Source organism: Osmerus mordax, chromosome 2 (genome assembly GCF_038355195.1).
Source record: "Osmerus mordax isolate fOsmMor3 chromosome 2, fOsmMor3.pri, whole genome shotgun sequence".
NCBI classification, from domain to species: domain Eukaryota; kingdom Metazoa; phylum Chordata; class Actinopteri; order Osmeriformes; family Osmeridae; genus Osmerus; species Osmerus mordax.
In genome coordinates, this window is record NC_090051.1 from 19,414,515 (window position 1) to 19,440,890 (window position 26,376).

At 43.9% G+C, this 26,376-nt stretch overlaps 4 protein-coding genes across 4 annotated transcripts in view; all 4 read right to left on the reverse strand.

Moving 5' to 3' along the window:
• Positions 1-5,397: 5,397 nt before the first annotated feature.
• tmsb4x (thymosin beta 4 X-linked) lies at positions 5,398-7,113 on the reverse strand. The gene is made up of 3 exons (XM_067251863.1): positions 6,974-7,113; positions 6,022-6,134; positions 5,398-5,919 (listed from the first exon to the last, which is right to left on the reverse strand). Exons 2-3 carry the CDS (start codon positions 6,119-6,121, stop codon positions 5,891-5,893), a joined length of 129 nt encoding a protein of 42 aa, XP_067107964.1. The 5' UTR covers positions 6,122-6,134; positions 6,974-7,113; the 3' UTR covers positions 5,398-5,890.
• Positions 7,114-8,116: 1,003 nt separating this feature from the next.
• Positions 8,117-11,449, reverse strand: LOC136957689 (toll-like receptor 8). Its single transcript, XM_067251821.1, has one exon. It carries the CDS (start codon positions 11,420-11,422, stop codon positions 8,372-8,374), a length of 3,051 nt encoding a protein of 1,016 aa, XP_067107922.1. The 5' UTR covers positions 11,423-11,449; the 3' UTR covers positions 8,117-8,371.
• A 2,057-nt stretch (positions 11,450-13,506) lies between these two features.
• On the reverse strand, positions 13,507-17,200 carry tlr7 (toll-like receptor 7). The gene is made up of 2 exons (XM_067261210.1): positions 17,117-17,200; positions 13,507-16,668 (listed from the first exon to the last, which is right to left on the reverse strand). Exons 1-2 carry the CDS (start codon positions 17,198-17,200, stop codon positions 13,507-13,509), a joined length of 3,246 nt encoding a protein of 1,081 aa, XP_067117311.1.
• A 1,080-nt stretch (positions 17,201-18,280) lies between these two features.
• frmpd4 (FERM and PDZ domain containing 4) overlaps positions 18,281-26,376 on the reverse strand; it is a 35,185-nt gene continuing 27,089 nt past the window's right edge. Inside the window, exons 9-18 of the mRNA XM_067255529.1 lie at positions 25,908-26,039; positions 25,301-25,420; positions 24,780-24,916; positions 23,943-24,069; positions 23,604-23,693; positions 23,292-23,474; positions 22,964-23,099; positions 21,926-22,879; positions 20,254-21,456; positions 18,281-19,802 (exon numbers count right to left, since the gene is read on the reverse strand). Of these exons, the coding sequence (XP_067111630.1) occupies positions 18,529-19,802; positions 20,254-21,456; positions 21,926-22,879; positions 22,964-23,099; positions 23,292-23,474; positions 23,604-23,693; positions 23,943-24,069; positions 24,780-24,916; positions 25,301-25,420; positions 25,908-26,039 (4,356 nt within the window). The 3' untranslated portion in view covers positions 18,281-18,528. The remainder of the gene's footprint in view (positions 19,803-20,253; positions 21,457-21,925; positions 22,880-22,963; positions 23,100-23,291; positions 23,475-23,603; positions 23,694-23,942; positions 24,070-24,779; positions 24,917-25,300; positions 25,421-25,907; positions 26,040-26,376) is intronic.

Sequence of the window (26,376 nt, forward strand, 5' to 3'; positions counted from 1 at the left end):
TCTTCAGTTAAGTATAATAAAACTTTTTTTTCAAAAGAAGTATTTTCTGAAACGATAGAACATGTTTATTTTTAAAGCCCCAAAGCCAGTGTTTTTGAGTTGTTAGAAAACTACACTCCCTATTATCAAAGGTGCAGGAGTGTCTTGATCTTGTCTCAAGTCTGCAAGCTAGAACAGGTAAATATTCACTTTTACCCAGACATTCCCTCGGGAGGGAGTTTCGTGTACTGACCTGACTGGCACGGCACATTGTGAAGCAGCCAAGCTGAACTTTTCTCTGGCTGGTTAGGGGAGGGATTTTCTTCCATTCCACTCATCCTCCAGCTAGAGACAGTGTTAGCCAAATTGAGCATTATCTGTCTCCTTTCTAGGTTGAATATGATGGAATGAATAAAACTAGGCTGGGCGAATGTCACAACTGCCTTTAGAAATACCACATTTGTGTAAAAATGTATGTGTCCTAATAGTCTTGCTTTCTTTTTTTTTTCTTTTTTTTTATTATTCATAAAATTGTCAAACCATAACTTTTACTTCTGGATTGTGTTTGTTTAAATCAATGTTAATTGGACACTACGTCAGAGTATGTGTTCGACAAACATAAACAACAGACCAGTGGCACAAGACTAAATTCCCTAAGCATGCTTGTATTTATCAGTATTCAGTACTGTCAGTGGAAGGCTTGCTAATGGGAGAACAGGAGACAGCTGATTGTCTGCTGATAGACAGGCTACAGGAGTCATAAACAGGAAACAGAATGTAAATGGGCCACAGATCATAGTGCCTTTATTGTACATGGTGCCACAGATCAGAAGACAAGGATCATGCCAGGAATGCCTCCTGTCTAATATAACCAAATATATTTGTGAACTGAAATGTATTTCTACGTGCATCTTTGGCACTAACAAATTCACTGGCAAAGCCCTATTGATTGGAGAATTCTGAACAGCACCGGTCTCTTTAATGTGTCCATGTACTATGCCACGGCACCTGTCTGCTACCATGGAAACAGAAAGAGAGAGAAAGTGCAGGCCATTCAACTCGGAGTCTAAGGAAGAGGAGAAAGAACATACCGACACAAAGATATAACAGCTGCTATTCTGATAAATGGTGTGACTTCCTCTTGCCTTATTTACCTGTAATTGGTTATATTTGACCCTTTCAGTATTTTGTCTTTAAAAATGGTTACTGTCGTTCGAAACATGGTCTTGCGTGCAAGACAGACAATACATTTGCCTATCTTCCTTGCTATAACATATTATGGTTAGGCTAAAATTACACCAGCTAAACAAAAACAGCTTTTTACTGCAATTAGATAATGGCTTAATACGCAGTTAACGTCAAGTCTATTTACAGTAGCGTGCAAAACAGCATCAATGCCCTTTATTCAATTGACACTTCAGTCCTGTTCAGGCGTCAAAGGCAGTTGTGTTCCTTGTAGAGAGCCCCGGCTCCAGCACCAGCCCTGGCTCTACCTCAACCCTAGACCTAGCCCGTCACAACACTGGCAGATGGCCTTCTGGCTCTGGGGCCAAGTCCATTACAATCACTTCTCAGTGTGCCTGCCCTCTGTTTGCATCTCTTTCTCTGGGCAACCGTCTCTGATTCACTGTGCACCATGATGGCATTACCCCCCCAGAACCCAGTGAAAACCACAACAGTGCCACGGACTAGACGCATACATCAATTGGACAAATTATGGATAAGCATTTTGAGTCAATCAAAACTCTCACAAAAAGGACATTGTCTAACGAAAAAAATTAAAATAAATAAGACATAGATATTGTGGATAATACCAGTATAAACTGTGATTTATTAGCGTTTGGTTGGTTTATTCTTTGATACACAACATCAGGGCTTTGGTTGAGAGTGTTACTGTGGCTTTACAGTGGTAGCTGTTGTAAGAAGGGAACAGAGGGGTGGCAGCGTCCCTGGCGTGGTAGCGCCTAGCGCCCTGCAGTGTGGGGCATGGCCTGGAGAGCCCCCTCTGCCCCGCACATTGTAGTGGACACTAAGGGGCTGTTGTGTGCCTGGACCCCACATGGGTCCGGAAGGGGTGGAGGGGGTGGGGGTACTTGTATCACAGATGTTTAACCGTTTTACAGTTCAGATAAAGAATAAGGTCTGAATGTATTCTGTATTTATACTTAATCTCCATGTCCTTCGCACTCTCTCTCTTTCTCTCTCTGGTAATGGTAAAAGCAATATGACAAATGTGAGATATAAGCTTAAAAATAGGCTAGAGAACAGCTTTGATTGAGCCTGGGAATCAAAATGATACATGTGAACTTCTACCCTTCCCCCAGCACAGGCCATTGTTGGTTTATCAGCGCAGCTGTTACGTTCTGTAGACTCACTATACAGGTCTGGAAGTCAGTTACATAATCTGAAAACACACATACCCCACACACACATCCACAGGGTGAAAAGATGCAGCTGCAGGCATTGCACAGAGGGGGAAGGAAACAAAGTACTCAAGGCAATCAGACACCCAGGCCCTTGATTCTCCTGACAGCCACTAAAGCAACGCTATTCAACACTCACACCTTCAGCTGGCGTGCATCCAGGGGTCTGTCTAAGCTTTCTCACCCAAGTCTGTGCGGGCCACTGTGTGTCTGACATGGGGGCACTTGTCATGAGGTTGAGCTTAGTGAGGAAGACACACTTCCTCAAACTCCATGGTGAATTGACATTTAAAACAAGTCAAGCTCCTACACAGCACAGACATGCTACTTAACATCATAATAATCTTCCAGACAAATGTATTGACACAATGTGTCTACAACGTGGCTTTTCTGTGTGTTTCCTGTAGCCTACCGTATACACTGAGTCAGAGTACACTCGTTACACAAATATCGAATTGGTAGTCGAGTCGAGTATCGGGTATCGTTGAGTCGTTGATTGAGTGAAGATGATTTACTGTATTACTCGGATATGTTATGATAAATTAGTTTTATCTCGACAGAAAAGAGAAAGAAAGAATTAGGAGCTGACTGCTCAAGGCACTGCACCTGCCTGTGCTGTCCCTCTGTGTCTCACCTTCTGTACTGTACATCAGAGCACATGATCTGGAGGCGTCTTGGCACAGCCTGTCCTTTTCAATTAGGTTCAGGAAAAACAAGTGTGTACCTGTCACCTTGTATTACCGAGCAGATCATAAGGGGAGCCTGGCAGACACAGTAAACCAACTAGGAGACTGCAGTGTGTGTCTAAACCCTTCTTAGTGGAGAGTGTAAAGCTACATATGACCTGGTGCATTAAATCAACAGAGTGGCAACCATATGGCTGAAATGGAATCTGGCACCCGCTATCAGCACCTACTATCTCTCTCCGTTTACATTACATTTAGTCATTTAGCAGACGCTCTTATCCAGAGCGACTTACAGTAAGTACAGGGACATTCCCCCCGAGGCAAGTAGGGTGAAGTGCCTTGCCCAAGGACGCAACGTCATTTGGCACGGCCGGGAATCGAACTGGCAACCTTCAGATTACTAGCCCGACTCCCTAACCACTCAGCCATCTGACCCCCTCCGTATCTGACAGAAATGCTTGTGTCAAAAGTTATCTTTCTGTAACCACACTAAGACGTAGGAATATGTGGACAGTGCCTCAGTTTCACATCTGTTTTGGCCATCAAACAAAGCTTGCTAATATTTTGACATTGTCGGCCTTCTTCAGAGCATGACTGTTGTAGCAGTGTCATGTGATTTTTGTATATGTGTTTGAGTATATGTTTTGGGTTTAGCACCACAGTAACAGCTTTGTTCTGGGAAGTCACATCCAACTCCATCTAAAAATGTATCTCAGTAACAGTTTAAACACAGACACTAAAAGTGTAGAGTCACTCCTCCACAGTGAACCCACCTCCCTTCCATGGAAGGGTTGGAGGTAGTACTGAGAAAAGGGGTTTTATTCAAGTCTACATCAGCCCACTGGCTGAATCAGCAGCAGCCACAGCTGAGGGCTGAGAAGGGAGGGACCAGGGGAGGGCTGCTCCTCTGGGCTGTCAGAACAATTACGAGGAAACAAGCTCCGACGCAGTGTTGGTATGTACAAGGCTAGACAGGCCTCTACATGGCCTGGCAAGGCTTTAACTAGGGCAAGAAGGGTTGGACTATTCTGAAGTTGGAGGGGAAGGGTCAAGAGGCTAGGATGGCCTGAAAGCAGGCTTGGCTCTGTCATGCTGTGCCAGTCTGCATGATGTCTAGTGAGGCTGCAGGCAGGGAGAAACTGCAGGATTTCTTTGGAGTTTTTCAGAAAACAGGCACTTAGTACAGTCTGAGTCATGATTGAGTTGCATAATTTGATAACAGAATACAAGCTTGATGTAGACAGACAGTGTTTATGTTGGAGAATGCAATATCACCTCAGCCATATTGTCTAGGTCAGGGGTTCCCAATCCTGGTCCTCAGGCCTCCCTGCCCTGCTCCAACACACCTGATTCAAATGAATGGTCGTTATCAGGCTTGGATAACGACCATTCATTTGAATCAGGTGTGTTGGGCAGCAGGTAAACATCTAAAACATGCAGGGCAGGGAGGCCCAAGGACCAAGATTGGGAACCCCTGGGTGAATGTGTTGAAATGGTCTGAATGGATCCATTAAGATACATAGCAAATATGGCTACATCCTGTAATCTTCTCAATAGTACCTGGAAAATCTGCCAGTTCACTTCAGCAGAATGGCAACAGCCTACAAAGCATGAGCTGGCGTCTGTATTGATCTGATCTGTATGAGGTCATGATGTTCATTAGAATGAGGAAGCCAGAAACTCTTGGGAGCTGTTCAGGTCTCTAGCCAAGAGGATTCATTTGTCATTAAGACTAACCAGCTTATCAGGAATCCACATATCCAGACATGTACCCATAAGCCTAGTTACCCTAGTTGAATATGGGATAAGATATAAATGTCCTGTAAACCCAAACCTCAACTGCTCTGGCATAATAGGTGCAACAGCAGTCCCCATCCAGATTAACAGCCTAAATTCTACAGACAAAAACAAACATGGCAGAGGAATCAGCGAGTTGCAAAACATGGCCTAAATACAGTACGTCCACTGATCAGGTACTCCTGGCTTTTGCCTTCTCCAGACCCAATTCCAAAGGTGGCATTGTTTTGTTGGGGCAAGCCGTTAAGCTGCTGCACTGAGGATTGCCATGGGTACTTTTTCTAGGTCAGTTGGCAGGCACGCTCTGTGCCAGAGCCGGCTGAAGACAGAGGCGAGGTCTGCTCATCCACTTAGAGGGGCAGAGTGCTCAATGCCTGCGTTTAATGACTAATGCAGTCTATACAAGAGATGCTCAGTTGAGGGTTGCCCATTTGTCAAGTTCTACACGATTTTGAGATGGCAAGCTTTGCTGACTGCTGGTGTCAGTCAAGAAGTGCTGCAGAAACATGCAATGAGATTCACTTTTTTTATTTGCATATCAAAACAAACTTGTGCATTCCAATAATTGAACTTATACAAAACAATTTAAACAGAAACCCCCAACAGTTTGATTTGAAAGCATTTCACAGGTCACCAGAAGCCATACTATTCTAGATGACAGAAGTGTAGGTCCCTGGGTGGTTGAAGCACACCATTGCTCTACCCCTCACAGAGCACACATGCAGTGTGAGACAGATTTCTTCATGGGGGACAGGTGACCAAGGGCCAAAGTGACAAAAGGACAAGCAAAGATCTCATCAGGCTGCCAGTCACAAGTTCTCTCATTCTTGTAAAAAAGGGGATCTAGGGAAGCTGGGCAGGGTCTGTACGCAGGGCGTGGCTTGTACCGTCTACTTTTGTCCAATTACAATGCAACATGGTTTTCGGTTACAGATATACAGCTAAGGGGTGAAAAAAAGGCAATGCTTGTGGAATGTACAGTGCATAGAGAAAACCGCTTCCCCATTATGACGCCGCCTTCTCCTGTTCAATCGCTGCAAGACAAAATAACATTCGGTCAGTCTTTTAAAAAAGGACCAAGTATTCAGAGCAAAAGCCTCACGTTTGGCTTTCTAAACAATGTAGGATTATCTCACTTTCTTTGGAGGGCAGGGGGTTTTTCTCTTGCGTGTCAGTCTTCTTCAGCTTGGTTTTGTCGAAGTTGGTGACTTCTGCCAAATCGGGCTTGTCAGACATGTTTGCAGGTGGTCTACACAGGGAAAAAAAAAAAGTCACATGTCGAGACCAACCAACTCAAATTAACTTGGAAAGTTAACATGAAGACAATGCAGTCCACATGCAACCCAATTCAAATTTGCAAACCAGTTTAAAGCAAAACAGGGGCTAATCGATTCCCTGTTCATTAGATATGGGCTTGGCACAATCGCCAGTCATGGAAAGACGTTCAAAAGCACTGATCGATGCCTGTGTTCTAATAGCGTCAAACTAAAGTGGTTGAAAGTTATGTAGATGCAAAATGAGCAAATTAGTGCACGTGCTATTGGTCAGAGAAGAGCATTGTGCCATGACGACTATTGCCGACTCGTAGACCACCCCACCCCCCCCGTCCAAATCGACAGCAAACTAAGGAACCACCGCCCTGCTTGGCAGCATCTCAATAAACAGGTTAGGAGGGAGAGGGGGGGTGCAGTCTACGAGTCGGCAATAGTATACACCTTTACCTCGAGATGTCTACGTTGCAAAAAACTACACTTGCTACGTTTATCAAAAATATTGTAACGTCCGAAACCTCAGACACAAGTCTCGATTCAACAAAGACAGGCTGGTCTGCGTCTGCATACCACATTTAGTAACCATACAGCTACAGTTCCTTTGCACAACGGATAAACAATACTTTCTTACTACTATTTTCTATAATTAAATCTCGCTTCACTGGTCTCTGAAGTATACCGTCAAGAGGTTTGCACATGGCGTAGACTTCAGCGCAACACCAAATTTTTGCAGTTGATGTCTCAATGATATAAATATAAAGCATAAATGACTGACCACAAATTAATTGCTGGAATATGACAAGCCAAGAAAACTCACCGGAGTTGTATTGTTAGAAGGTAGGTCTACGTGTGAATTCCTGTCAATGGAGAGCTCAAATGTGCACTCGTTGAGCAAACCAAGGATTTTATACCCCCCAATATGCAAATACATGACGTCAAATCATACACGTTCATTGGGTAGCTTTCACAGGATTAAGCGATATCTTGCATCAAGAGGAAACTATAAATAATAGAAACATATGTTGATTAATCATTATTACATTTAAAAAGTATGATTTAAAGTCATCCATATGCCAAGTGAGTCAGACCATGTGCCCTATTATCGTGTTCGAAGATATTCTCCGTTTCTCAGTCTAGTAAAATGAAGTCCCTTTTGGCTATGATGTTATGTCAACGACGACACCATGCGGATAAGAAACGTATCAACACAAAGTAGGTATTGTGTCCTGAAGTGAGTGGATGAAAGGTACAATGTCGAAGGTAGTCTACTTTAATTCGATGAGTCACAAAATGTCTTAATATTAGCCATAGCCCAACCCCCAATCCCAACCCTGACCCTGTTTTTAGCGTTGGGATTTAGGGCCCGGGTTAGAGTTCTAGACTGCCGTGAACTTTACCGTTGGTCTGGCCCTGCTACCAGACCTCCACATTTCTAGCCTAGGCCGGGAATTTCTTTCTTTCATAACATATTCTTTTGACCTTTCAAAAATATTTTGAACCAACCTTACCTCAACCTTATGACAGCTATAAAAAATATGTGAGCTCTTGTGCCACGACACAGCCCCACTGTAAATTATTACTATTGGGCGACATTCGTCGGCACCGGAGATGAACACTCCAACTTCCACATCTAGCACTACCACTATCAGTTACCCTAACTGAAAGCTAGCTAGGACATTGTAGGGGGCGTGCATTTCAGAGCAGGGCTGTGTTGGGCCTTGCCATGAATTGCACCCCCTGCTAACTTTGACTAGGAACGTGCAAGATGCTTGACATAGTGAGTAACATAGTGTCTATGTTACTCATAGTAGTCACCTCAAAATACAGTAATACTCATTTGATGCTAGGATATACATGACAGAAATTAAAGGGGGGGGGGGGGGGGGGGGTGTATAAGGATACAGTAGCAGTGAATTGCAAAGATAGGCAATACAATTGAAAAAAGATTTATTTAGGCATGTTTGATCAATTATTGGATATTGACAGATATGGGCAGATTAGAATTTGAACATACTGGAAATACATTATTACTCAAATAAAAAAGTGAAATTGTTTGATTAAAAATAAAACATTTGAGCTATCAGGACAATGAGAACATTTCAAAACACAGCTCTAAAACTGAATTTTGACAGTAAAAAAGGACATGCAAAAGTGTGACAATGGTATGTTAATCAGAGGAAGCCTCTTCACAACCTCAGTCCCTGCCATGTCACGGCTAGTGCTCCTCTGTCTGGTTGAAGTACCTAGAGTAGCTATTGCTGTACATGACCTGGTTGTCTACCCTAATAGCATTCCTCAGGCTCTGCCAGAACCAGGGTTCTGCAGCGGCAGTCCTTGGCCACTCTAACACGCTGCTCCCGCACAGCCTCCTCCTGAGACGCAGAAAGGGAGAGTACTGTAACACAGGCTCCAGGAGCAGAAGCACAGTCACGTCCACGTTCTCGTCCAGCAGTCTCTGGTGGGCCAGGTAGATGGCCATCTTGAAGGCACCACTCGTAACATAGGTCTCAGTCAGAACAAACACAGTCTTGCGGCTTTGCCGGATGCTCGTATAGAGGTTGTCTAACAGTGGGGTTCCAGGGATCCAGTCTCGGTTCTCTAGACAAAGAGGCATATGTTTTTCTCCGCTCTCCTCAAGGTGCACTCGCAAGTGGTCCATAACCCACTCTGAAACATGTGGGTCGCTGGTGTCGTATGCAATAAAAGCCTCATATGCACTTTCCGTTGAGGTCAAAGGGTAGTAGCCTTTCAATTTAGCTTTCAGATAATGCAGAAAGTAGGAGGCGTCCCAGTAGAAGACATGTGTTGTTATTCCCATTATCATTGTGAAAAGGATTATGGAATTCGAGAGGAAGTAAATCAAAAAAGCGACATTGTCGTTTACGCACTCCTGTATGTCAAAGAAAATGACCTTTTCACCTTTTCTTTCAGCTGGCATGGAACATGTGACATCAATAGGAAGTCTAGGGATTTTAACATCATTGTTTTCAATCCACAGGATGAACTCTAATAAATCACAAGTGCATTGGAAAGGATTACCCTGCAAGTACAAGATTTTCAGGTAATTATCAGTACTTGATAAGAAAGTTGTCTGGTTTATCAGAGTCAGTTGGTTGTGGCTGAGGTCAAGTGTCGTGAGGCTTTTAGCACCCTTTAAAAATCCATCTGAGAGTTTTACTATGTTATTGAAGCTCAGGTCAAGTAACTGAAGTGTTTGTGTGAATTTTGAAAGCTCTGCTGACACATAATCTAAATGATTGAAGCTCATGTTTATTTCACGAAGTTCTTTGAAATGTATCAATTCATGCCACTGAAATTCCTTTAGTGAATTATGACTTAAACATAGTTTTGTAATGTTACTTGGTAAATGTCTAAACACTTCATTTGGTATACTTAAAATAAAATTAAAAGATATATCCAGATATGTTAAATGTACAAGATTTTTGAAAAGTTTGTAGTATGATTTATCTTTCCAGAGCGTTCCTAGAGCATTATTTACAAATTGAAGCTCACTCAGTGATGTGCTATTCATCTCCTTAGTAGTTAATGTAAATATATGATTGTGACTCAAATTTAATACTCTTAAAGCTGGAAGATTTCTTAAAAAATTTAGGTTATGTGTCACTCCAGAAACAGTGAAATAATGTGGATTGTAGCTTAAATCTATGACCTCCAGTTTATTTAATTCACTAAAGGCATTGTCATAGGCTAGATCAATTTTGTTGAAGGATAGATCTAGATACTTTAGGTCTGGTAGAGATTTAAACTCTGATCCATTTGGTGCAGCTGCAAATCCATTTCTTGATAAGTTAAGGCATGCAATGTCCTTGTAAGGTTCAAATTGTTTTGGAGAAATGAAGAACAGATTATTTGAACTGAGGGACAATACACGGCCAGAGTCAAAACACTCTTGTTTTACAAAACTATGAGTTATCTCATAAGAAAATTCCTTTTCATTTGACTGATATTCTAATAGATGTGGTGTAAACGAAACAGATTCAGAGATTTGTCCTGAGTTATAACCTGATGAGCCACTCACCGTAACTGGGTAAATCCTGTTTTCTGAAAGGTAAATAAGTTTCAGATTTGAGAATTTTCTAAATATCGTGGAATTGCAATGGACAATGAAGTTAGTTCCAAAGTTCAACACAGATAGATTTCTCAGCTCATAAAGGTGTTCCAATGACTTATAATGGATTTCCTTGAAAACAAGACCCTCTATGTGTAATGTTTTAAGTGACACAAATGTAGAAAATTGTCTTGAAAGATATATGGTTTGAGAGTAAAGACCTGGGCCAAAGTTAAATGAAATGTCCAATCTTTCTAGGTTTGGTAGATTACTCAAAAAACCATCCTTAGGGATGGCCGCTGACAATAAATTGTATGAAAGGAAAAGGTCTTTAAGATTAGTCAGACTCTCAAACCAAGAGCTCTGGACAATTTTAAGTGAGTTCCCTGCAAGGTGTAGGGTCTGTAGATTTGTGAGGTTATGAAATGCATCAGGGTGGATCTCCAGGGAAATGTTGGGGCATGGCACACAGGGGTATGGGGCATTTCTACATCTCGGGCAGTTGCCCTGTAATCTAAGGACCCTTAAATTGGTTAGATTATGGAAATCATCTCTAGAAATGTATTGTATTTTGTTTGAAGCAAGCTGCAGTTTCTCCAGGGATTTGGGCAGTCCTTGTGGAACCTGGGTTAGATTGTTGTCATTCAAACTCAATTCCCGCAGGTTAGTCAATTCAGAGAATGTTCCATAATATATAGAAGATGTTGTTCCACATGGATTCCCGTAAAAACAGTTTTTAGATAAAAATAATTTAATTATGTTCTTTATACCCCTGAGTTTACTACTATTTAAGGAAATAATCTTATTATTGTCTAACATGAGTATTTCCAGTGTGGCTGGGAGATGATTAGGGACCCGTTCCAGTCCGTTACCATTCATCCTTAATTCCTGGAGGTTGATCAAGTTCATAAAAGCACCCTCAGCAGTGTGTGTTTTGTGATAATTTTTGTTCATCCAATTAAGACTGAGTAGAGTCAGGTTTTGCAGATCCCAAAACGCCTTTGGGGATATGTTAGCAATGTGGTTTTCTTCTAAGTGCAGATACTTTGTATCCTTTGGGATACCGTGTGGAATCTCTTTGAGTTGTCGTCCATTGCAACTGACAGTGACATCATCCTTAGTCGAGTAAGTAACATCACATGGAAACTTCTTTGGCATCCGAACATGTGCAGCGAGTCGCATTTCAGAGTAACACATGAACAGAGATGCCAATTTGAACCAGTAGATGGAAGCAGCCTGTAAATAAACAAGTAAAAGAAATATAATGGGTGCACTATGGTCTCAAACACATAATATTTCTTCATGCCTAATTAGTTAGTATTATTCACTTGGAAGTGAATTCAACTTCATGATGATAACAATATCTGAAAATCATAACGGTGTAGGTGACAGCCCTAAACGTGCATAAAGAATATCACAGAGCATACAATACTAAACCGATTTGTGTAAGCCTAAGGTTGGATCCACTCTTTTTTACTCAAAGCTAAAGCAAATTATGAAAATAGTGATAAATCTGGAGAGCCAAACAACTGCGCAGCCAAACAACTGTGCAGGATCAGAAAGCAGACTCAAGCTTCTTCAGACCATCACACACAATGAAAGACTCAAAATAGTTATAAATCTGATTGGTTGCATCTATAAGGCGATACTGGCAGAGAAGCGTTAGTGCCAGAGGGAAGTTCTCATGTCACACTTTATCTATTTAAATCAGTCATAGCTCATTGCATATGGCATTGAACTATATTGAGTAGGTTGTCTAACAGTGGGGTTCCAGGGATCCAGTCTCGGTTCTCCAGATAAAGAGGCATATGTTTTTCTCCGCTCTACTCAAGGTGCACTCGCAAGTGGTCCATAACCCACTTTAAACATGTGGGTCGCTGGTGTCGTATGCAATAAAAGCCTCATATGCACTTTCCGTTGAGGTCAAAGGGTTGTAGCCTTTCAATTTAGCTTTCAGATAATGCAGAAAGTAGGAGGCGTCCCAGTAGAAGACATGTGTCGTTATTCCCATTATCATTGTGAAAAGGATTATGGATGTCGAGAGGAAGTAAATCAAAAAAGCGACATCGTCATTTACGCTCTCCTGTATGTCAAAGAAAATATCACAGAGCATAGGCCTACAATACTAAACTGATTTGTGTAAGCCTAATGGTGGATCCACTTTTCTTTTTTACTCAAAGCTAAAGCAAATTATGAATCCTGGTCCCTCATTTAACACTAATATTGTTTATTATTAAAACTCACCATCGTGATAATATTGTTGGGGAGCCAGGGAGAGCCAAACAACTGTGCAGGATCAGAAAGCAGACTCAAGCTTCTTCAGACCATCACACACAATGAAAGACTCAAAATAGTGATAAATCTGATTGGTTGCATCTATAAGGCGGTCCTGTCAGAGAGGAAGTTCTCATGTCTCACTTCTCGTTTTGTAATCTAATGAGCATGCTGTAATTTGTATGTAACGCTGTAATAACACAGTGGTTATAAAGCAAGATTCCATGTCATGGATAGTTTATGTACCTCAGTAAAAAGGGATTATCTATTTAAATCAGTCATAGCTCATTGCATATGGCATTGAACTAAATTGAGTATTCAACAATTAATGGTTGGAAACCATTTTTAACATGTATCTGTTTAAGCCATTATAATTGGATATTATATAATGTATATAACTTACTTGTAAGGCCTTTGACTTACTTTGCTGGTAGACAAAACAGCATTTGATTCCCCAAACCAACTTGTGTTGGCTTTATTGAACTTTGAAGATCAGCAAAACATCATGTATCAAGGTCTGCATGAATTATTGTATCTATACATTTTGCACTACAAAACACACTACACATTATTAATACATTATTGGGTAATTAATTGTGAAAAGGTATGATAAATGTTAGTTTAAGTGCCCAAACTAATTTGTCTGTTGCGTATCGGTGTCAGTAGATATATTTACAAACCTTACATTTCTTATTTGGTTGAGAGTTAATTGTCTGGAAATCATCAAGTGTGTGTTGCAATATGACTGCATGGTATCCGATGCATTTATCCTTGTATTTGCATGATATTTTTATTTTAACATAATATTCATTCTCACAACTTAAAAAGAAAACATCTTTCAGGATGATTCAACAAGTTTCAGAATGTACTTACAATTCAGAAAGACAATAACCATTATTGTGAGATGTGCCTCATTAAGTAAAAACTCAGCGTAACAAAAATATGTACTGCAATATTCAATTTTAAGTCCAAAACTTCTATACCATACAGTACATACAGAATGTCTTTTAAAGTGTCTCCTTAAAAAGATTGCTGTATTGTTTGTGACTCTCTGTTGCTAGAACACTTCTCAGGGCAAACCAGAAATATGGCTGTGCTTGAGGATTGGTTGGCCACTCTAACACAGAACGCCTATAAAGTCTCTTCCTCAACCTCAGGTACTTGGAATGAGAGGGTGACTTTTCCAGGAAGATTAAAACGATGACGTCGTCTTTCTCATCCATAAGCCTCTGATGGGCCATGTAGAATGCTGTCTTGAAGTTCCCGCTCCTTATGTACCGGTTGGTGAGTATAAACATGGTCCTTTTGCTCTGATGGATGCTCTGGGAGAGGTTGTCAATCAAGGGGCACCCAGGGATCCAGTCCCGCTCCTCCAAACACAACCTCAGACGGTGGTCGTCACACTCCTCCAGGTGAACGCGGAGCTCCTGCAGCACCCACTCGGACACCGCCGGGTCGCTCGTGTCGTACACCGCAAAGGCGTCGTAGACGTTCTGCGTGGACAGGCGGCTGTAGCCTTTGAGCTTGGCCATGCAGAAGTGGTAGATGTACCACACGTCCCAGAGGAAGAGATGGCTGGATATGGAGAGGACGAGGAAGCCGAGGACGAGGGAGGTGAAGAGGATGTACAGGATGATGGAGAGGTAGTTGTGCTGGCAGGCCTGAAGGTCCACTGAGATGACTGGGTGGCCCCTCTGCGTCCCAGGGGAGGAGCAGGTCACTTCGGTGGCCAGCTTGGGGATGTTCACCTCAGTGCTGTTGAGCCACGTCACGAACCAGGTGGCGTTGCAAGTGCACAGGAATCGGTTGTTGTGCAGGAGTAACATATCCATGTGGTTGACAACGTTATCTGGAAAGCTGGATGGCTCGATGTGTTGGAGGCGATTGACACTGAGGTCCAGGATCTTCAGGCTGAAGGCATCCATTAGAAAATTCTTAGAGAGTTTAGCTATACGGTTATCACATAAAAGGAGCTTTTTCAGAGATTGTGTGCAGTTGGAGAGTATGACAGGAACCTTTGTTAGTCTATTACCACTGAGATCTAACACCTCTAAGTTTTGAAGGATGTTGAGCTCTTTCCAAGCAAAGGACGTCAGCTTGTTGTTGTTGATGTAGAGCTCAATGAGTTTGTCTGGCAATCCTCCAAATACTTGTTGGGGGATGAAGTTGAGGTTGTTGTTAGAGATATAAAGGGCTTTTAGATTACGCAGGTTTTTGAAGTAGTTAAAGTATCTTGTATCGCCATCCCTCCAAAGCATGTCTAAACGGTTGTTTATAAACTGTAATGTCTCCAGAGACCAACTCATCATCTCTGTGTTTGTCGAGGTGGAGATCTGATTGTGATTCATTAACAATGTCTTGAGTTTTGGTAAATTTGAGGTGAAATTCAGCATGTGAGTCAAGCCCTCTGCTTCAAAGTAATGGTTGTTTTTGCTTATGTCTAAAATAACCAGATTTGTCAGCTCTTTAAATGCGGTGGAATAGAGCAGGTCCAGTCGATTTTCGGAGAAATCCAGATATTGTATGTTACTGAGAAGAGTAAACTCAGAACCGTTTAAACTTTGGCTCATTGCATTTCCAGAGAGATTTAAACATCTGATGTCGCTAAGGTTTAAGAATCTCGAGTGAAGAAAGAATATATTATTCCTGCTGATATCAAGTGTTTTTCCAAACTGGCTGCAGTTGCTATTGACAAAGGAGTTCACAATCCCAACTTCCTCCTTGTCTTTGTATTTGCAGCTACGTGCATACTCATCGTATCTGAAATAGTGAACCTCTTTCACTTCTTCTCTGTGGTACTCAGCACCTGACATGGGGGTACCGTACATGGCTTGTCCTGAGAATGAAAAACCAGTAGGCCCCTCTGAGGGCAGCGATATTTTATTTTCTGACAGATTGATTATTTTGAAGTGTTTCAGTTCCATCAAACTACTGAGGTTAGCTATTTTGATGAAATTGAATCCTAGGTCGATGACCGACAGGTTCGGAAGTAATACTAGTGGACTGATGCCCTCCAAGGTCAGTTCTTGAAAAACAAACCCCCTGATTCTGAACACTTTGAGAGACTTCAGAAAGCGGAACGAGCGACTCAGTTGCAATGTCAGCGGATACATCTGTAAGGCGTAGTTAAACGACAGATCCAATTCTTCCAGATTGGGTAGAGCCTGTGGGAATTTAGTAGTTGTTATGTCTTGTGCTAAAAAGTTGGATGAGAGGTCAATAACTTGTAGCTTGCTGCAATTTTGAAACCAAATTAAACGAACATTTGTTAGAGAATTACTGTGCATACGCAATATCCTGAGTTTGGACAATGTTTTAAATGCATCATCATCAATCTGAAGTTGAGAATTGTGAGGGCATGGGACACATGGAAAAGGCGCATTGTAACAACGGGGGCAGTTTCCGCTTATGTCCAGGATCTCCAGGTTGGTTAGATTTTGAAAGTCCTCCTTGGTCACCTTCTCAATGTTGTTGTTGTAAATATATAACTCCCTGAGGCTTGTAGGTAATTTGGCTGGAATGTAAGACAAGTTGTTTGATTTAAGAGATAGTAATGTCATGTTACTAAGCCGTGAAAATGCCCCGTCCTCTATTTCATAAGAGACATTACATGGGTTACGATAATAACAGTTTTGGCCGAGATAAAGAATCTCCACGTTGGTGATATCTGAGAGGTTATCCCTCAGAATTGAATAGATGTGATTCACTTCTAGACTGAGTAGGATGAGGTTCTGAGGGAGACCTTTTGGAATGCTGTTGAGCTGATTCCCATCCAGATACAGGGACCTTAAGCTCCTCAGCTTGGTAAACGTGTCGTTCTCAATGGTCACACTCTGCAGGCACACGCGGTCCTTGGGGCCAACTTTGACAGGCACGCAGTTGCAGCGCATGTCTATCTCGGTGAGGTTTTCCAGCCCATAGAATGAAGTTGAGTTCAGGGCAGGGATGTGGTTGATCGTCAGGGTCAGATTGGTGGTGTTACTTGGGATGCCTTTTGGGATGAATGTGAGTTGTCTCTCGGTGCAGTCCACACTGACCACACTGCCATTGCTGATGAGAGAGACATCACATGGTAGGGATTTGGGGTACCAACGTCCACCGGCTGATGTCGAGGACACCAACAGACCCAGAAGCCCCACACACACCTGGAGGAAGACACACTCTGGTTTCTGTCGAAGGGTCAGAGGAACAGTTTTGTTACCAAAACAATTACGTTTTTTTTTTTTTTCACTACAAATATGACTTCATAAAGAGCCAGGCCTCAGCCTCACTCAACCGTAGTACATGGGGCAAAAAGGTTGCAGCATAAAATATTAATATTAAATATTAAAAATAAATATATTTTTTAAATAGAGTAGGAAATACCTATGAAGGTGATGAATCATAATACAGCTTTTGTGTTTAATCATGTGGAAAAGGGGAACTTTCCTGTTCCATTTTCTAACATGTTACCAGTATTCCCCTCAGTATCTGTATTTTTCTGTTCTAGTGCTTTCACTCTTTACACCTACATAACTAATACATACTAATAATATAAATGGTTACACATTGGGTCATGAATACTAAATAGAACAATATTCTACTTACCATTGTGTGTGATAGCAAGCAACGTGATACTTCTTGGCATAGGTCTGATGTTTTGCCTGGTGTCAAGTTGTAGAGATCTGAGTATTCACTAAGAACGATCACAGGCTTTAACATGATCCTATGTACAGGGTGACGAACTTCAAAGCAACAGATGTTTCGGTCTATAATTAGTATTCATCACTTCCCTATTGTATCATAAAAGACTAATCTTGAACTGTGAAATTGTTAATATTTCCCAAGGTTCCAAAATGACTGTATACAGGAGCTTAAGAAACTAGCAAGTGTCCAATTTTAACATCCACATGCGAGGAGTAACATTCTTTTTTTGGATGCTGGTGACATGTCTAATACTGTGTACTGTATGTCACAGTCTCAGATCGAAATGTTCAGTAAATGAAAGTGAATCTTAAGAGTTGGCGAAGAATCTCGAGTGAAACAACAACACTGTCTAACTTCCCAACAGGTGGGACATAAAGCCACACAAATGTGTAGTTTGGTTAGTCCGACTCGCTTGCACACAGTTAACACCCACAGTCACGCACACAGATGTGGGTGGCAACAAGACCACAGTACAACCTCCCTGTGCTATCATGTTGTACTGTGTACACACTACCCAGCCGTCATACAGAAAATAGCCATCATGATTCAACCTTTACCATTACCCTGTAGTCAATGGTCAAATGTGGTGTACAGATAAACGTGGATCATGTGATTTGGGTATCAATAATTCCCTTCAATATCAACAGATGGTCCCTAAGACTAACCTTGAGAGAGTGAATTAATAGGTTAACAGTGGATAGTAGAGAAACATGTCCTTAGCATGCAGAATGTTACAATAATAATAAAGGAACCAATAACCAATAGCATGAGATTTCAACTTTTAATACGTAGTCGTGGTGGCAAAAATAACAAGTACATACTCAGTGATCATGTGCAAAGGATTCATAAAACTATGTTGAATTCAGAAAATGCAAAAGACTGAGGTCATGTGGATTGTTTGATCATATAATATGTCTTGTCTTGCGCATTGATTTGTCTAGAGCTGTTAATATTATCTTTTATAATATCTTTGTCATGTGCAATATGTAAAATAATGTTTATACATAGAGTATTTAATACAAATAAGGGAAGGACAGACACTTATCAGGGATCATCTGCACAATAATACCCACAATGTGTTTATCATTAATTGAAATTATAGCTATCAGGTAACATTGGGTGATATCATCTTAAATTCACTTCTTTCCTCTCTGAGGCCTGAATATAATCTCTTTTAAAATTGTCATATCGGATTCATATAATTCATTTTACTTTACATATCAAACAAAATATACACAAGGCAAGGTTTGTCACAGCAGTTCACATTGGTTGGGTAGAATGAACCCTCGTCTCCTATGTATGGCTTTGAAATCTCTAATGACACTGTGTAGACGGACGTGTGTTTACTTACTGAACAGTGTTTTAAGTGAGGAAGTTAGAGTGTTGACAATGGCAGACATGGTGGCGGAGTGACGTGCCAACGTGTTCACACTTTGGCCACTAGGGGCGCTGTCCCAAGACGCTTCCACAGCGTGGAGCAGACACACGTAGTTCATGACGAGCTCGTCCACTGTGGCTCCCACCGCTCTCTGCTGGGCCGGGCTGCCCGGGCCCTCCAGCAGAGACATGCAGGCCTGCGTGAGGCAGCAGAGCGTGTGGAAGCTGTGAGTCAGGCTGAGAAGCAGCTCCTCGGGGTCGCCGTGCACCACGGCCATCTGACTGCAGGCGCTGCCCAGCGCCTTGGCCTCCACTGAGAGCAGCTGGCTGTACTTCCCCGGGTCTATCTCGTCGACCTCTGACCTCCCGCTGCTGTGTTCACGGGCCATGCTGGAGCGCACCAGAACAATCATCTCCAGGGCATCTCTCCGTGCGTCTGGGAACCCCCTTGGGAGGCTGTAGGTCTTGCCCTTCATGGAGTTCACTCGGGCAAGCCTGGCTTTGAGGCTCATGCCTTTTAGGCTGGCCCTGCCGAGCTGCTCAGCTGTGTGGGAGCCTCCAGGCACATGCAGTGAGACTGTGCTCTTCGCCTCCTCATCTCTGGAGGTAGGTTTCTGTTCCCCAGAGGAGAGCTCCTGTGAGGCCTTTTTTTCTCCATCTTCGCCATCAGCATCCTCCCGGGTGTTCCTCCTGAGAAAGCAGTGGCTGAGCGGTCCGTGGCACCTCCAGGTGCCCGTGTCCGGCCTTGGCACGGCTCTGAGCTGCTTGGCATCTCTTGAAACTGGCAGCATGATGGATGCCCCTCTAATGAGCTTACTGCCTGTGGTGGGAAAAATCCCAGAGCCCTGGGACATGCTCTCGGACAGTTTCTTGGCCGAAATTCTCCCTTGTGTTTTCGGGGGGTCAGGTGACCGGGCGTCTTGGCCGCTCCTCCCGCTCAGAGTGGCTTTGGTTTTCTCCACCAGAACCTCGAAGCTGCCAGGGCCTATCGTCATGCTGCTCCAGCTTCGCCGCAGCAGCCTGAGTGACTTCCTGAGGCCACCTGCCTTGGGGTCACATGGGGGCAAGCTGGAGGGGTAAGCCTGGGCGGTTGGAAGGGGCTGGGGCTGGAGCTGTGGCCCACGGGGCTCTGTGCTACTGTTTAATGATGCTGGTGAGGTGGTGGTGGTAGTGGCATTGACCTGGTTTGAGAGAGCTGAGGATGGATCCTCTCCACCAGCCTTCTCCAGCTGTGTGCAAGCTACACTAGGGGTAGGAGAAAAACAAAGAGAATTGTTAAGCATCTCCCTTTCTACAAGCTTTAATCGGCAATGGTCTATTCTTAATGATATAATTAGAGGATCTCTCTGGCGTGAGTTTGACAACGTTGCCTTTTCCCTGATCTAAATAGTAAGTGTCTGTGTGTCAAGAGAGATGACTTTCCAGTCTGATGTGAATCATCAAGTAGCTACACATACATTTCTCATATGGAAAATAAGTTAGAAAATATTGTTGATTATGGAAGTGTATTAAGTTTATCATGAGTGAAATCCTTGATTTTGTCTTTCCCTTTGATCCTAAGTGCTGCATCTTATATACCCACAAGTGCTTAATAATTCTAATAATTCAACAGTTCACGTGGTTCATCGCATCCAATTCATTTGCGTCATTCACCCAGAGATCAAAGGGAGCACAGCCCTATGTAGTTGTACCTGTGGTTTCTTTTATCTTGGGCATCCGGTGGCACCCATCCCTCGCAGTGCCAAACCCAGGCTCAGCACTGGTTGCTGCGTGGATCTTGCGCAGCAGGGTTGGGTCCATGTTAGCATGGCTGACCCTGCCCTGGAGCCCCTGTCCCTGGGGTCCATAGGCCTTCTCCTCCCCGGACACATAGCCCAGGCCCTTGAGGGAGGTCTCCGACAGGAGGTGCAGGTTCTCCCCTGTGCAGAGGGGGGAGTCCATGGGTGTGACACAGCTGCTGCTGCCTGTGCTGCACCCAGCATCAATGGAGGAACACTGGGAGCTCTGGAGAGAGTGAATGCCTTCACTCTGGAGGGAAGACATGCGTTTAGCCAGGTGGTACTCGTACTGTCTGGTGACATCCTGCTCTGTTGCTGACATCCTGCTTAGCTGCTGTTGCTCGTTACGCTGCTGTAGATTGGTGTCCTCTGCGCTCTGGGGGTCTTTGGCAGGCGAGCGTAAACGAGAGTCGAACTGCTGGCTTCTCTCATCAGAGTCCTGCTGGTCTCCCTTCATTGTTTCCCCGTCAGCGTGGGAGGCCTGTGAGTCACTCACGCAATCCGGAGAGAGATTGTCCGCCATTTTGTTCCCAGGCGACCGCTGCTGCCATTTTTGATGCCTTTCTCGAAATGGAGTTCGACCTAAGTCCAACTGGTTCATGTACTGAGAATCTCGGACGGTGAACGCGTTCAACTTCCCCACCAGATGCGGGAGCTCCTCTCTATTCGGCTCCTGGGTGTTGGCGTGACATTTATCAGCAACATCGCCCTGACTCCTGCTCTCCTCCTCTCTCATCTTCCCTGGCTGTCTGCTCATCACGGAGCCCACGTGCATCTTACTGAAGTAGTCAGTCAGGGATTTGGTCTCCATGGTCTCAGGCTCCATCTCTCCCCCGTCCGGGTGGAGGATCTGGGAGGAGGACCCAGCTGAGGACCTGGCCTCGTCATCCTGGGTCTCCAGGGCCGCGCCGCCCTCGCATGGGGTTACGGGGAACTCGGTCTTCTCCTCGGTCAGGGTCTGGTAGCCCTCCACAGTGGCCACGTACATCCTCAGGTGGCTCTCGGAGAGCTTGTGAGCGGCGGCCAACTCGGAGCTCTCCGTCATCTCGGAGGAGTTGGTCTCGTTGCCGGAGTCTGAGGAGGACTCTGGGCTAAAGACCCGGGATATTTCTACACCTGTGTGCCACAGAGAGACAGACAGCTCATTAACAACGTCTAGCACCTCAAGATTATATAAATAAAATATAAAATAGCTCCATCTTTGCATTGTTTGATACATTTGTTTTTACAAATTTCGTAAATGAAGTAAAAATACTGTTGCATTCCAATCTGATCGGATGTAGGCATACGTATACTATTAGTGAGTTTTTAAAGTGATGCTTTTGTTTCTACAAAATACTTGAATGTGTTTCAAGTTCTACTTTGTCATTATATACATGTATAAATCAATCATAATGATCAACAAAACAAAGCTTCTAAAATGAATGATAAAATGTTCAAATGAATGAAACAACACCGACACAAAATGGAAACATAGAACAAATGGGATTTTATTGAAAAATCAACAACAAACAAATTAAAAGTGGCTATGGCTGGAACATTGTGTGGTGTTAATGAATAAATGTTACAATAGTGTAAGAAGAACCTGTGCTATTTTCTGACTGGGGGTGACTCTCATCCTCTGATGCAGCCAGGGCCTCCAGAGCCTGTAAGGTGGACACCATGGCATCGTCCAGCGGCCCCTCCTCGCCCGGGTTGGGCACAGAGTCTATGACAGACACGGGGATGTCATCTCTAGGGCCCTGGCCCCTCCTGGAGGGCCCCTGGGCCCCATGCTGCTCCTCCTCATCAGAGCTGTCCCTGAAGCCCGGAGGCGGGGCGGCGATGGCTAGGTTGAGGGAGTGCAGCAGGACGTCGCTGTCCTCCTCGTCGTTGCCCTCCGGCGGCGGGGGGAGCGAAGTCAGGTCGATGATGTCGTCGCTGGAGCCGGAGAGGGTCAGAAAAGTGGGCCTGTCCATCTCTCCCATCATCATGTCCTCCTCGCAGCTGACCTCGTCCTCGTCCTCGGCCTCGTCCGTCGTCTCGGCGTAGCAGATGTCTCTCAGCAGCGGCTCCTCGATGGCGCCGTACTGATAGCTGTCCGCCTCCATGATGGGGTCCATGATCTTGTAATCCTCCTCCAGACGCTTGTACATGTGCCGGTGGTTGTCCAAGATCTCCGGGCTCTTGTCCATCAGCCGCTGGTAGCCCAGATTTTGGGGGTCTAAAGGAGGCTCCCCGAATATGAAGGAGACCTTGGCGCCGCGGGGGGAGTCCTGGGGTTTGGCCCTGGGGACGCTGAGAAAAGGGGGGGGGTGAGGCTGGTGAGGTCCTCGGCTGCACCTCTCCGCTCTCTCTGCCACGTGCAGGCTCTGCTGGGGCTGGTGGATCTCCGTGATGTAGACGGGAGGAACGTCACTCTCACTTCTCCCATGCTCCATGAACTCACAGTCTCTGTCCTGTAGCTCACGAGCGTACCGCTGGTTGCTGTGGTCCTCGCACGGAGTGCTGTACGTCCACTCTATGGCCTGGTAGTTCTGCTTTATTCTCGCCTCGTGACCTCGAAAGAGGAAACACAAAGAGTTGGTTTGACCATTTCCTGGAACAGTATAATTGTGAAATGTGGTGGGCTTTTTTTGCTCACCGAAATCTGCGTTTCCTGTGTTGCTTTTGGCCATGTTAAAGATTGAACGACGAGAGTCCACCAGTAATCTGTAGTAGCCAGCAGTCAGGCAGGCAAGATTCATCGCATCGACCGACTCCATTAACAGGGTGATGGGCTGTGAAACAAGCAGATAAGGGAGACTACAATAAACACACACTGAATGGGAATGGACTGTGGAGAGATATTAAACCAAGTGCCAAAACAAGACTGCATACTTAGTGATCGTCTTCTACACATACTAAATACATCTGCCAAACAATCAACAGCCACTGCATACAAATCTTGTGACTGGGCTGGGCGTTCTGACCTTCACATCCAGAACGTGGAGCTCCACCCGGACGTTCTTCTCGTCCTCGGTGTACATCTCGATCCGGTTGACGTGGCTGAAGTCTGCCAGCAGTGCCACCAGGTTGGTCTTGGTGTTGATGACATGGCTGATGCCATACCTGGGCCCGACCAGCAGGGTCACCTCGGTGTGTTTCTCACCTTGCTGCAGTGGCAGAGCACAGGGAGCCATTTTAGGAGAACAAAAAAAGTCTCTCATTGGTGTGTGAATGAGTCAATTCTGGCCAGATTTACTGTCATTATTGATTTGTAGTAAGTCATAGAATTGACTTACCAGTAGAACGGATTTAAACACCCGGCCTCCATACAGTCTCAAGTCACTGAGATACTTCAGATAGTGCACTTTTGCCTGCAATGCTGTCAACTGGGGGAGGAAATACACTGACATTACATGAAATGTGACACAGGGGATAGCAAGAGTAACATTGTTTACTGTGTAATCCTGATAGAATATTTTATGTATTACTAACTGTTTTGGGACAATGTAACAAATCATGACATTGCTGAACAAAGGTGTCTTTTAAAAGCAGGTTGGTCCTCAGCTAGGGGGCAGCATATCCCACAACAATTCACTGGTTAAAGGGTGGTAGAACAAGAGAAGAATCCACTGTACCTTTTTACCAGGAGGCACCAAGTTCTGGTTGGTTTTCAGAATGTGTGTGAGTGCTTTCTTGATGTTCTTCTCCTTCATGCTGGACAGCACTGCAGGAGGCAGGAACAAAGCCAGACCCCACTCCTTCCTGGAGACACATAAGGCAAAATACTCAAGTACTCAAGTACCAAAAGAAGACCTCAGAAGAGTCAGATGGCTGAGTGGTTAGGGAATCGGGCTAGTAATCTGAAGGTTGCCAGTTCAATTCCCGGCCATGCGAAATTACGTTGTGCCCTTGGGAAAGGCACTTCACCCTACTTGCCTCGGGGGGAATGTCCCTGTACTTACTGTAAGTCGCCCTGGATAAGAGCATCTGCTAAATGACTAAATGTAAATGTAATGTAAATGTAAACCTTCCGTAAATCTATACAGAGACCAGTGGCCATGAGTCATCATTCCTGATCATTATAAAATGTATTACCTCCTACGTAGCATGTGCATTGATTACCGGACGGGGAGTCAAGAAAATCAATATCTATATTAATTACGGTATTAATGATACAATCATCAGAATCTAAACAAATGCTCAGCAGCTGTTCTGTATTCATCTATGGACTAATCACCCCACTGACAGTTAATCAAAGAAATAAACTGTGAGGTCTACATGGCCCCAGTAAGAAGGAAGAACACCCACTCCTCCATGAAGCCCTCAGCCAAGCCAGAGTAGAAGGACCTGACAAAGGAGGAGATTCAGCTGCCTGATGCCTGATGGTGTAAACTACAGCAGCTAGGAGCCATCAAATCAAACCTGTCTCGACCTGGACTGCGAAGGAGCAGTGTGAAATCCCATCTACTCACTCAATGTACTTGAGGGAGACTTTCTGGGACTGCTTGGTGTTGATGGTGAGGATGTACATCTGCAGAGCAGCCAGACGCAGAGCCGTGTCGTATTTCAGCTCCGAGCCAAATCTCTCCAACACTACATCGTTACAGCTCTGGAGGGGCAGATGAAGGGGAGGGGGGTCAGTGGGCTGACTCCAGTTATTAATCCAGCTCCTGACAGTGTACCTTTATTCTTTATTTTTCACCATTTATATTTCAAAACTATTTCCAAATGAGAAAGTCTGAATAGTATTTTGTATTTGTATTTTGTACTTGTATTTTGACAAGAATTGAAATCGCATTAATTCCAAGATGTTTTCGAATGTAAACATTTCTAATGTTTTTACGGTTATGTGTCTTCGAGAGGGGTTTCCTAAAAACGGGATCCCAGTTGAGATTCACTTGGTAAATTGAAGGCAAATCAAGCAAACGTAATTCAAGTAAAACACATCTTTGGGAGCACATAACTCTGTGGTGTACTGGCAGCTGGTTATCACCTGAACATAGAGGTATTCAAACGCCACAGCATCTCTCCTGAGCAGGTCCACTGGGTCCTTTGGGACGAAGCTTATGCGGAAAAAGCATTTCATCTTGTGTGAACCCGGTCTCTGTGTAACCTGGGACACAAGACAAGTACATGGGATGACTCAATAGCAGGCTATTAAGTAGACCTTAGCATGAATAATTCACTGAAAACTTGAACTGATTTGGTTGTGTAAAGGTGACGTGTGCAAACGTGACCCTAGATATTCAGGTTGTTCACTTCAGAACAGCTTCACTCTAAGGTTAAAACACATGATCTTAATCATGGACCAGCTATGATCAATAGCGGATGATAATGAGCCCCATTTACCTGAATATTGGTTAGGAGGTGAGAAAATGTGCATTGACACAGTCTGAATCATTACCACCTACAGTGTAGCGCTAGCCCACCGTGATGTAATAAGAGGGCCTGCATGCTGTTCAACTTCACAACCCTCTGTTCCCGCTCTCATTTAATCTGGCACGCTCTACTGTGAACACAAGCCTCATACAGCGCCTTCACACTAACTGAATGATGAGGCAATATTCTATGAATCGGTGCTTGCGATTCTTGGAGCTCACCTGAGTTAGCATCTCCTGTTCGTGTAGCAGCATAAGCTTGCTGGCCGTGCCCTCAGACCTGTGTTCCAGCATCAGAGAAAAGTGCTCGATGCTCTTAATGGATAACTTCTCTTGCAGAGTCAAGATGACATCCTTTTAAAAAGACACATTCCTTGTTAATTAATCATGCCTAGTACATGCTGTGCAGACCTCATGTGCAAGCCCTGCCACGTGAATACCAATAATTATTATATGGTGCAGTATTGCAGGCAGAAATGTGCAATCCATCCACATGCTAAATCAGTGGACAAGTTAAATGACAGAAACTAAACATTCTAAAATTGCACACACAAACTAATGAAAAAGATGGAATCATCAACCTTGTTATAATCTTTCAGCAATGTACACATTTAGAAGGTTTTTCTCAACACCAGAGGAAATGCTGTGGCCTACTTCTGTATCCACCACAGCTAATTAAACTCAAGTTGAT

What these genes read in the sequence shown, in the direction of transcription:
- tmsb4x (XM_067251863.1), bottom strand. Translation starts at nt 6,121, where the DNA reads ATGTCTGACAAGCCCGATTTGGCAGAAGTCACCAACTTCGACAAAACC. An exon ending in CCCCCTGCCCTCCAAAGAAA is followed by an intron (nt 5,920 to 6,021) that starts GTGAGATAATCC and finishes TTTGTCTTGCAG; the next exon opens with CGATTGAACAGGAGAAGGCG.
- LOC136957689 (XM_067251821.1), bottom strand. Translation starts at nt 11,422, where the DNA reads ATGTGTTACTCTGAAATGCGACTCGCTGCACATGTTCGGATGCCAAAG.
- tlr7 (XM_067261210.1), bottom strand. Translation starts at nt 17,200, where the DNA reads ATGTTAAAGCCTGTGATCGTTCTTAGTGAATACTCAGATCTCTACAAC. An exon ending in CATCAGACCTATGCCAAGAA is followed by an intron (nt 16,669 to 17,116) that starts GTATCACGTTGC and finishes ACCCTTCGACAG; the next exon opens with AAACCAGAGTGTGTCTTCCT.